The 10,965-nt window shown below is 47.2% G+C and overlaps 2 protein-coding genes across 4 annotated transcripts in view; both read right to left on the reverse strand.

The window, feature by feature from the left end:
* Positions 1–10,965, reverse strand: part of ERBB2 (erb-b2 receptor tyrosine kinase 2) — a 43,560-nt gene that overhangs the window by 31,606 nt on the left and 989 nt on the right. The window contains exons 2-4 of the mRNA XM_032279207.1: positions 10,734–10,844; positions 6,267–6,330; positions 2,970–3,168 (exon numbers count right to left, since the gene is read on the reverse strand). Coding sequence (XP_032135098.1) covers positions 2,970–3,034 — 65 coding nt within the window. The 5' untranslated portion in view covers positions 3,035–3,168; positions 6,267–6,330; positions 10,734–10,844. The remainder of the gene's footprint in view (positions 1–2,969; positions 3,169–6,266; positions 6,331–10,733; positions 10,845–10,965) is intronic.
* The window catches only part of PNMT (phenylethanolamine N-methyltransferase), a 28,601-nt gene continuing 22,042 nt past the window's right edge, over positions 4,407–10,965 (reverse strand). For all 3 annotated transcript variants that reach the window (XM_032279219.1, XM_032279218.1, XM_032279220.1), the window contains exon 4: positions 4,407–4,442. The gene's annotated coding sequence lies outside the window, so the exon portion shown is untranslated. The remainder of the gene's footprint in view (positions 4,443–10,965) is intronic.

Raw genomic sequence — 10,965 nt, forward strand, 5'->3', positions numbered from 1 at the left:
AAAGTTGGCCGGGTGCAGTGGCTCACGCCTGTAATCCCAGCACTTTGGGAGGCCGAGGCGGGCGGATTACCTGAGGTCAGGAATTCGAGACCAGCCTGGCCAACATGGCAAAACCCTGTCCCTAATAAAAATACAAAACTTAGCTGGGCTTGGTGGCGGGCGCCTGTAATCTCAGCTACTTAGGAGGCTGAGGCAGGAGAATCACTTGAACCCAGGAGGTGGAGGTTGCAGTGAACCGAGATCCTGCCATTGCACTCCAGCCTGGGTGACAAGAACAAAACTCCGTTTAAAAAAAAAAAAAAGCCGGGCGCGGTGGCTCACACCTGTAATCCCAGCACTTTGGGAGGCCGAGGCGGGTGGATCACGAGGTCAAGAGATCGAGACCATCCTGGTCAACATGGTGAAACCCCGTCTCTACTAAAAATACAAAAAATCAGCTGGGCGTGGTGGCGCGTGCCTGTAATCCCAGCTACTCAGGAGGCTGAGGCAGGAGAATTGCCTGAACCCAGGAGGTGGAGGTTGCGGTGAGCCGAGATCGCGCCATTGCACTCCAGCCTGGGCAACAAGAGCGAAACTCCGTCTCAAAAAAAAAAAAAAAGAAAGAAAGAAAGTAATACAAAGTTATAAATGCAAAATGAGGCCTGTGCAAACAAAGCAGAGGCCTGAAGCTTACCCTTTTCTTAACCCCAGAGTAAATACCCCTCTGGCTCTAACTAGTGACGTTCAAACTGCAGTTATGATCCGTGAGAAGGTCCAGTGTGAAACACATTTAGACAATCAGGACAAGTCTTGTTTTTTTATCTTAGAGAAATAGAATGGAACAGAAAAAGACCCTAATGCATGCATGTAGTAAGGATAAGGTGTAATTTGTACTTGGACCACTGTCGCAAACATTTGAGAAATACTGCTGCGTATGGGACACAGCAGCCCTCTGGTTGGCCATCAATATTCCTATTTTCTCTTGGGCTGGTGTTAGGGTTAAGGTGAAGATCAGGGGAACTGAGGTATGCAATTTGCCCTCAGAGGATACCTGCCTCCTTACCCTCACCCCATCATCCAGTCCAGGACCTGGGGAACATGCCTCTCAGTCCTGCAGCCTACAGCCTGCTGAAAGAGGACATGCTGACCTGGCTCTGGGAGTCACTGCTTCGTCATACCTTGGAGAGCTTGCACCTGGACAGGTGCACAGGTGGCCTTAGAGAGACCATCAGGATGTTAGGATGTTAGGGTGTCCTTTCTCCCCAGGCCCCACCCCTGCCCTGCTCTCATGTTCCGAAAGGTTAGTCCAGTCAGGAAAGCTACTGTGGATGCTATGCTTTATTGCACCCAACTCTGTACCACTCTGACCTAGAGCCACGTTCCTGAGAACACTGAGTCCCCAAGGCTCCAGGGAGGCAGGTATTATCATTCCTCATTTTGCAGAAGAGGAACCCTGAGATTCCACAAGCTAAAGGAACTTTTCCAAGGTCACAGAACAGAGCCGGGAACTGAGCCATGGCGGCTTTGGCTTCACCCATTACCCTCAAGAGCCCCAGTAAAGGTGGGGGGAGCCAGAGGAAAGAAGTCTGGGTAACTGCAGGTCCCTCCCTCTACAAAGATCCTGCCTTCCCTCCTTCATTCTCCATCCCCGCCCAGGCAAACCCACCCCCTCTGCATCCTAGATCCCAGATCCCAGGAAGACAATGCCCAGTGTCAGTGGGCGGTAGAGAGGGTGGAGCCAGCTGGAGTGGGGGCAGCAGTGGGGACAGTGGGGAGGAGTTGGGGTCAGAACTCACGCCCCGGGGAGGAGGCTCAAGAGGGGCCGAGCCTCCGAGAGAGAATGAGCCCATTCAGAGCCGGGAAGCCAGAGGAAAAACCTTGTCTGGTGTCTGACAAGAGGAGAGGAAGGGGGGCAGGGGCAGGGGTGGGCACTGCTGATTCGATTTTCTCCTTAACTGTCCCTCTAGCAGGCCTGGCAGGAGAGCCCAGGAAAGAGGATGTCTGAGGGACAAAGACAGTGAGGGGGACCCTCGGGGTAGTCGAGGGAGGCCTGATGAGAGGGGTTAGGGGGCTGGGGAGAGGGAGCCAGAACACAGAGCAGGGTTGACTGCAGGACAGAGGGCAGCAAATCCAGATCAAGATGCATGTGTTTTGCCCAAGACCCCAGCCTGTAGGCAGTGGAGTGACCCCTGACACCAGGTGGGTTCAGCGAATGAAACCATCTGAAGCAAAATGTCGCCCGACAACAAGACTTTGTGATTGCCATAGTCGTATGCTTCTTGAAGCTTACAACTTTGGTGTATGACACAGGAAGAAGCAAGACAGGGCTCTGGCTTCCAAGGGTGACCTCTAAGTCAACAGGCTGGGGGCTGGAACTAGTGGCCTGTGAAATGCTAGTCAATCATTGACCAGCCCTGCAGACTGGGGGTCACAGGAGACCCGTGTGTGTGTGTGTGTGCGCTCGTGTGCACACGCCAGCGCGCACGCACCAGAGTCTCCTCCCTCTATCTACCTCACCAGCCAGCTTAAGGTCAGAGGACTGAAAACAAACAGAAATCAGGAGGAGCTGTCTGGTCCACAGTCCGAGGTCCGGGCCACTAACTGGGACCTGGCCCACACTGCCTTGAGGCTGGGGCACAGGTTGCTGGGGAAGTGACTGTAGGAATTCGTTCATTGGAAAGAGTCCCTCAGAGTAGGCTTGAGGCATCTCTTTGGGCCAAAGGAGAATAACTGAGAAGCTTCCGATAGGAAAATTGGTGACCCTTTATGAGCGCTTGTAGCCTAACCACTGGGAGGCCACTCCCGGCGCCCAGCATTTGCCCCTGTCTCCAGGACAACAAAGGGGCAGAGCCAAGCCTGCCAGACACACTGACCCTGGGCGCCTCTCACCCGCATCTCAGGAATGCAGGCCCCAGGCCCCGGGAGTTGCTTTTATCTCTCCCCAGGCTGCTTTGCTGAAACAAAAAGCACTCTTCTGTCCTGGGACTCACCTCGCTTTCGGGCATGTCCTCCACAGTACGCGCCATGTCACTCTCATCACTGCCTGCATGGGCATGGCTGTCCGGGTCTGAGTCTCTGTGCTGCACTGCGTTTGTCCTGGCCATTCAACTCATGCCCTCTTTTTATCCATGACTCTTTCCTTGGGGAGTAGCTCTGCATGTGGCCTTGAATATAGCATTGCTTTGCCATCTGAAACGGAAGAGTTGGACAGAATGGTTCCTGGTCACAATATTTTCGGATTTGGTATAGGGACAGTGACCCCTTCAACCCCCACACTTGTCCCTTGAAAGCCCCATTGAGGCATCCTTCTCCCGGATTCTGGATTCTTTGTTTCAGGAGCACTGAATCTTCCTGCCCGCTCCACTACACTGCTTCACGGGGCCTTTCAGGACCCCACTTGCTCACCCAACTTGCTCCTGGAGGTATAGACCGCTGGGGTGTGAATTAGGGCATTCTTGCCTCTGGCTTTTGGTTTGGGGAAGAGGAGACTAGGAAGCTTCAGGAAGGATACAACTATGGCAATCACAAAGTCTTTTTTTTTTTTTTTTTTTTTTTTGTGCCGTGACTCGGATAATCACAAAGTCTTGATTCCAGGGGACAATTTGCTTCAGATGGTTTCATTCGTTGAACTGACCTGGTTGATTCTTCTCTTCCTTTGCCCTTTGCATCCAGCCATTCTTTAAGATCTATCAACTCCTCTTTTTAATACATTTATGCTTTATCTACCTCCATCACCAGCTTGCCTGAGTCTCTTATCATTTCTCCTTTGGGCTAAAGCACCAGATTTTGATAACCACGCCCTCCACCAGTGCTACTTTTGACACCCTGCAATACTGCCCCCAGCAACAGCAGCCAAAGTCAATGTTTTATTATTTATTTATTTATAGACAGAGTCTCACTCTGTCACCCAGGCTGGAGTGCAATGGCATGATCTTGGCTCACTGCAATCTCGGCCTCCCAGATTTAAGCAATCCTCCTGCCTCAGACTCCCAAATAGCTGGGATTACAGGAACGTGCCACCACACTCAGCTAATTTGTGTATTTTTAGTAGAGGTAGAGTTTCTTCACATTGGCCAGGCCGGTCTCGAACTCCTGACCTTAGGTGATCCTCCCACCTCGGCCTCGAAAAATGATGGGATTACAGGCATGAGCCACCTCACCCGGCCTATTTATTTATTAATTTATTTTAACTGAGACAGAGTCTTGCTCTGTTGCCCAAGTGGGAGTGCAATGGCACAGTCTCAGCTCACTGTTACCTCTACCTCCTGGGTTTGAGCAATTCTTGTGCCTCAGCTTCCTGAGAAGCTTGGAGTATAAGCATGCACCACCAGGCCCAGCTAATTTTTGTATTTTTAGTAGAGACAGGGTTTCACCATGTTGGCCAGGCTGGTCTCGAACTCCTGACCTCAGGTGATCTGCCTGTCTCAGCCTCCCAAAGTGCTGGGCTTACAGGTGTGAGCCACCACATCAGGCCATATTTTATTTGTTATTATTATTATTATTATTATTATTTTAGAGACTGGGTTTCGCTCTGTCTCCCAGGCTGCAGAGCAGTGGTCTGATCATAGCTCACTGCAACTTTGAACTTCTGACCTCAAGTGATCCTCCTGCCTTGGCCTCCCAACGTGTTGAGATAACAGGTGTGAACCACTATGCCTAGACCAAAGTAAATGTTTTAAACATAAATCAAGTCATGCCATTTGCTCCAGGACCAACGCCTCTCATTGGCTTCCCATTGCCTCCACTCTCCACCGTGACCTGAGACCTGGCCTCTGGTGGCCGCTGCAGTCTCACAGCAGTCCAGCCAGTAGCTTCTTTTCTGCTATTCAGTGATGCTAAACACTGTTCCTACCTTAGGGCCTTTGTGCTGGTGGTTCTCTCAGCTTAGAGCAATCTGTCCCCAGATGTCTTTTTTCTGTGTTTTTTTTGTTTTATCTTATTTTATTTTATATTTTATTTTATTTTGAGACAGAGTCTTGCACTTTCACCTGGGCCAAAGTGCAATGGTGCAACCTCAGCTCACTGCAACCTCCGCCTCCCAGGTTCAAGCAATTCTCCTGCCTCAGCCTCCCAAGTAGCTAGGATTACAGGCACCCACCACCGTGCCCAGCTAATGTTTGCATTTTTAGTAGAGATGGGGTTTCACTATGTTGGCCAGGCTGGTCTCAAACTCCTGACCTCGTGATCTGTCCACCTCAGCCTCCCAAAGTTCTGTGAGCCACCGCGCCCAGCCAAGATCAAGTTTTTAACTCCCTCTCAATTCCCCTGCCTCCTGCTATCACTATTACATTATCCAGTTATACAGTTCACTCGAAAACAACATGGGGGATAGGGGTCCTAACCCTTATGCAGTCAAACAACTGTGCATAACTTTTTTATTTTTTTTTGAGACAATATCTCGCTCTGTCGCCCAGGCTGGAGTGTAGTGGCACAATCATAGCTCACTGCTACCTTGAACTCTTGGACTTAAGCGATCCTCCCACCTCAGCCTCCCAAGTATCTGGGAATACAGGTGCATACCACCATGCCTGGCTAATTTTTAGAAAAATATATTTTTTTTGTAGAGACAGGGTTTTGCTGTGTTACCAGACTGACCTGGAATTCCTGGCCTCAAGCAATCCTCCCTCCTGCCTTCCAAAGTGCTGGGTGTTGGGATTAGAGGCATGAGCCACCACCATGCCCAGGATTTTTTTTTTTTTTTAAGAGACAGAGTCTTGCTCTGTGCCCAGGCTGGAGTGCAGTGGTGTGATCATAGTTCATTGTAACCACAAACTCCTGTGCTCAAGCGATCTGTGTAGGTATAACTTTTGACTCCCCCAAAACTTAACTACTGGCTGGTACTGTGGCTCATGCCTGTAATACCAACACTTAGATAAGCTGAGGTAGGAGGATTGCCTGAGCTCAGGAGTTCAAGACCAGCCTAGGCAATAGGGAAACACTATCTCTACAAAAAATTTTAAAAATTAGCTGGGCATGGTGGTGAGCACCTTTATTCCCAGCTACTGGAGAGGCTAAGACAGGAAGACTGCTGTCTTAGGACAATCCTAGGATTTTTTGGTTTTGGTGAGCCGTGATCACACCATGGTACTCTAGCCTGGGTGACAGAGTGAGACCTTGCCACAAAACAAAAAAACTAATAATCTACTGTTTACCAGAATCCTTACCAACAGTCAATTCACACGCATTTTGTATGTGATATGTATTATATACTGTGTTTTTACAATAAAGGAAGCTAGAGAAAAGAAAATGTTACTAAGAAAATCATAAGGAAGAAAAAACATATTTACCATTCATTAAGTGGAAGTGGATCATACAAAAGTCTTCGTCCTCATTATCTTCACATTGAGTAGGCTGAGGAGGAGGAAGAGAAAGGAAAAGAAATGGGATTGGTCTTGCTATTTCAGGGGTGGCAGAGATGGAAGAAATCTGAGTACAAATGGACCTATGTAATTCAAACCTGTGTTATTCAAGGGTCAACTGTATTTAACTCGATGCTTGCTACTGCATGAAACTGCTTTTACATTTTTCTTTGTTTTGTTTTGTTTTCTGTTTTTGAGACAGAGTCTTGCTCTGTCGTCCAGACTGGAGTAAAGTGGTGCAATCTTGGCTCACTGCAACCTCCACCTCCCAGGTTCAAGCAATTCTCCTGCCTCAGCCTTCCAAGTAGCTGGGGTTACAGGCACCCACCACCACACCTGGCTAATTTTTGTATTTTTAGTAGAGATTGGGTTCCACCATGTTGGCCAGGCTGGTCTTGAACTCCTGACCTCAGTTGATCCACCTGCCTCAGCCTCCCGAAGTGCTGGGATTACAGGCGTGAGCCACTGCACTCAGTCCTTTTCTTTGTTTTTAATTGATTATATATACAGAGGTTACTCAATTTTAAAGGTACAAGAACAAAAAGTGTTCCTTACTTCCCTATTGATGAGACACACAGTCCCACTTCCCACCAGAGGCAAGAACTACTCCTACTTTCTTGTTTATCTTTCTAGATATATTCTCTAAATAACAACCATAATACTATATACCCTTATTTTTCTTCACATGGTGTACTGTATATATGTGTCTAGATGTACATACATACTGTATATATGATCTAGATGTGCACACACACATGCACACACATACTGTTCTGTACTGTGCACTTGCTACGTATCAAAAATATCTGGCTAGGTGTGGTGGCTCACGCCTGTAATCCCAGCACTTTGGGAGGCTGAGGCAGGTGGATCAACTGAGGTTGGGAGTTCAAGACCAGCCTGGTCAACATGGTGAAACCCTGTCTCTATTTTAAAAAATACAAAAATTAGCCAGGCGTGGTGGCGAGTGATTGTAATCCCAGCTACTCGGGAGGCTGAGGCACAAAAATCGTTTGAACCGGGGAGGTGAAGGTTGCAGTGAGCCAAGATTGTGCCACTGCATTCCAGCCTGAGTGACAGAGCGAGACTCTTTTTTTAAAAAAAAAAGAAAAAGAAAAAAGAAAAAAAAAAATATATATATATATACACATATACACACACACACACACACACACACACATCATGAAGGTCTTACCATCCTAAATGGTAAATAAATGGGGCATTACAAATCTGCCCCATTCCTATTAATTTCTGTTCAGTACTCCATTACACGGATCTCCTTCCGTTAATATAATGCATTCCCTATTGATGTACATTTAGTTGTTTCCTTTTTTTTCTTGCTATCGAAAACAATGATTGCCCAGCGCGGTGGCGGCTCACACCTGTAATCCCAGCACTTTGGGAGGACAAGGTGGGTGGATCACGAGGTCAGGAGTTCAATGCCAGCCTGGCCAACATGGTGAAACCCTGTCTCTACTAAAGATACAAAAAATTAGCCAGGCATGGTGGTAATCCCAGGTGAGGCAGGAGAATCACTTGAACCCTGGAGGCTGAGGTCGCAGTGAGCCAAGATTTCACCATTGCACTCCAGACTGGGTGGCAGGGTGAGACTCTGTTTCAAAAATAAATAAATGAATAATGAAAACAATGATGAATGCTGCCACAAATAACTGTATTTACACAAATTTGCACTTGTGCAGGTATATTGGAGCTTATGTAGGTACCTCTAGGAGTGAAATTGCTGGGTTAAGGGTATGTATATTTTACAGTCTGATAGTGCCAAAGTATTCTACATAGTTGTTGCACAGTGTGCTTCTACATCAGCAGTGAAATTATCTTAGTCTTTTTTATTTTGTTTTTTAGGTAGACAAAGTCTCACTCTGTCACCCAGGTTGGAGTGCAGTGGTGCACTGCACACTGAATCCTCAATTCCTATTTCAGCCTCCACAGTAGCTGGGACACAGGCGTGCAAAGCCACACGCAGCTAATATTTTGTATTTCTTTTTAGAGCTGGAGGTCTTCCTGTGTTCCTCAGGCTGGTCTCAAATTCCTGGGCTCAAGTATCTGCCCACCTCAATCTCCCAAATTGCAGGGATTATAGACGTGAGCTACCACACCTGGCTTCAGTCTTTTGACACTTGTTTACGGCCTGTCTCCCTCCTCTGACCATGAGAAGGACAGTGCCTTGTTCATCACTCTGTTCCCAGGGACTTGCACATGGTAAATCTCAATAAATATTTGAAGAATAAGGAGCCCTCATTGTAGACTCTCTACCAGTTTTGCTCTAAGAATATGGTCAGCTTGCCGTTGAGCCTTTAGCACGCCATACAATTTTTTTTCTTTTTTTCGTGAGACAGAGTTTCGCTCTTCTCACTCAGGCTGGAATGTAATGGCACCATCTCAGCTAACCCACAACGTCTACCTTCCGGGTTCAAGCGATTCTCCTGCCTCAGCCTCCCAAGTGGCTGGGATTACAGGCACACTCAGCTGATTTTGTATTTTTAGTATAGATGGGGTTTCTCCATGTTGGTCAGACTGGTCTCAAACTCTCAACCTCAGGTGATCCACCCGCCTCGGCCTCCCAAAGTGCTGGGATTACAGGTATGAGCCACTGCACCCAGACAACACACTATACTATTAACACATGCTTTGTCTTTCTCTTTTCTCAACCCCACTGCCCCCCTGCCATGAGTACAATGGCTGATACACGGTAGGACTCAATAAGCCTGAGTTGAAGGGATGAATCGATGACTTTTCAGACTGTGGCTCACATCTGAAGCCAAATACAAGTTAGGAAGCAGGTTAAGCTAAGGAAGCTCAACGGACAACTAGGAGCTCTAGGCTAGAAAGTTGGGAAGGCGAGAGGCCAGGTAATTGTCTAGAGACTGTTGTCTGGAGCTGTGCTGGCAGGGAAACTCTCAACAGCTGTCTCAGAGAGACAATAACCCATCTTCCAAGAGGTCAACAGGACAAAAGTCTCCACTACCCCTTCCACCATTAACCTAGGATTGCTCTCTCCATCACGTATGTAGGCATGGGTTTTCAAGGACCTCTGAAATACTTTGGACCTGAACAAATTTCCATTGTTAGTTCTAAAACATAAAGCTGTGAAAACTAATCTTTTATGGCCGTGTGCCATGGCTCATGCCTGTAATCCCAGCACTTCTGAGGTTGAGGTAAGAGGATCACTTGAGCCCAGGAATGGGAGACCAGCCTAGACAACATAGTGAGACCCTGTATCTAAAAAAAATTTTTAAAAAGTAGCCAGGCGTAGTGGTGCCTGGTGCAGTCCCAGCTACTCAGGAAGCTGAGACGGGAGGATCACTTGAGTCTGGGAGGTCAAGGTTGCAGTGGGTCGTGATCATACCACTGCACTTCAGTCTAGGTGAAAGAGACAGGCTGTCATGGAAAAAAAAATTAAATGTATATAAATGTCAACTATTAACAGCAACTAGATTAAATTATATATAACTATTTATAAATTTTATTTAATGTGGGGTGTTACTACATTTCCATACTTTTAATATGATATAGAATGAGACCTTCAAAATTGGAACCTTCAAAGTTTTTGAGTCTAATCTCTACTTAGGAATTTTCTAACGGGGAGAATCCCTGTTTTGTCAGGATTTCATCTTCTTTAATCCTAAAGGATCCTCTTTAAATGAGGATCCTCATAAAAAAGGGCTGTAACAGAGTTACAGTAAGGACAAAATGAAATTTTAAAAAGTATTATAAAAGGACTAATCTGTAAGATGTAAAGTAGTATTAGTATTGGATTTTTTCTGGTCAGCTCCTGGAGGGCTAAGGGGTTGTTTTATTCATTTCGGCCTCTCAATCAGTATCTTTTGGGTGGTCCACTCCAAGGGACACTATTCATGTTATATTTAACTTGAAGAATTGCCATTCACAGAAAATGCATTGTGAATGCTGCTCTCCAGAGCACCATTCACAGAAAATGCAATGTGAATGGTGCCTCCTGGAGATTTTGCCTTCTTAGCAAGGTGCTAGAGCCAAGGGCTCAGAAATGTTTGTTAAGTGAGTGAATGGAATCCCATGCTACTTCTTACTCATTCCAACCCCCAGGATAAAAAGGAAAAGTTGACCAGGGGTGAGTAGAGTGGGGGAGGAGAAAGGATGACCCTTAGCTACAAGGCTTTTATGAGATGGGGTGTGGGTCGGTGCTGCTGGGAGGGCAGGGGAGGTGCGGGGGGAGGGGATACTAAAGCAAGTGTCCTGTTCCCAGAGTTCCTCCTAATTTTCCTAGAAATACTACATCTCTCCGATATCAATGTAGAACCATACTGACGATCTGACAGCCCTAGATGTGTCAAGTTCTTAGGTTGATTTATGCTGTTCATTCATTAAACAGACGAACAAACAAACGCACTTAGCGCCTACCATAAGCCAAACCCTGTGCTAGCGCTGGAGGTAGAGTGGGGAACAGGACAGCAAAAGTTCCAACCCGCGTGGGAAAGCAATCACCCTCGGGAGGTGGTACTTCAATTGAGACTAGAAGGAAAAGCAGGAGTGAGTGATTCAGACCAGGCCAGGTAGTCAGGAAGCTTGAGGGACACGGCCTTCTGAAGCGGGTCTGGAGCAAGGGAGTGAGGGAGACCAGTGGGCAGGGGCC

Source organism: Sapajus apella, unplaced genomic scaffold, assembly GCF_009761245.1.
Source record: "Sapajus apella isolate SASKATOON/1434 unplaced genomic scaffold, GSC_monkey_1.0 scaffold12, whole genome shotgun sequence".
Taxonomy (NCBI): Eukaryota; Metazoa; Chordata; class Mammalia; order Primates; family Cebidae; genus Sapajus; species Sapajus apella.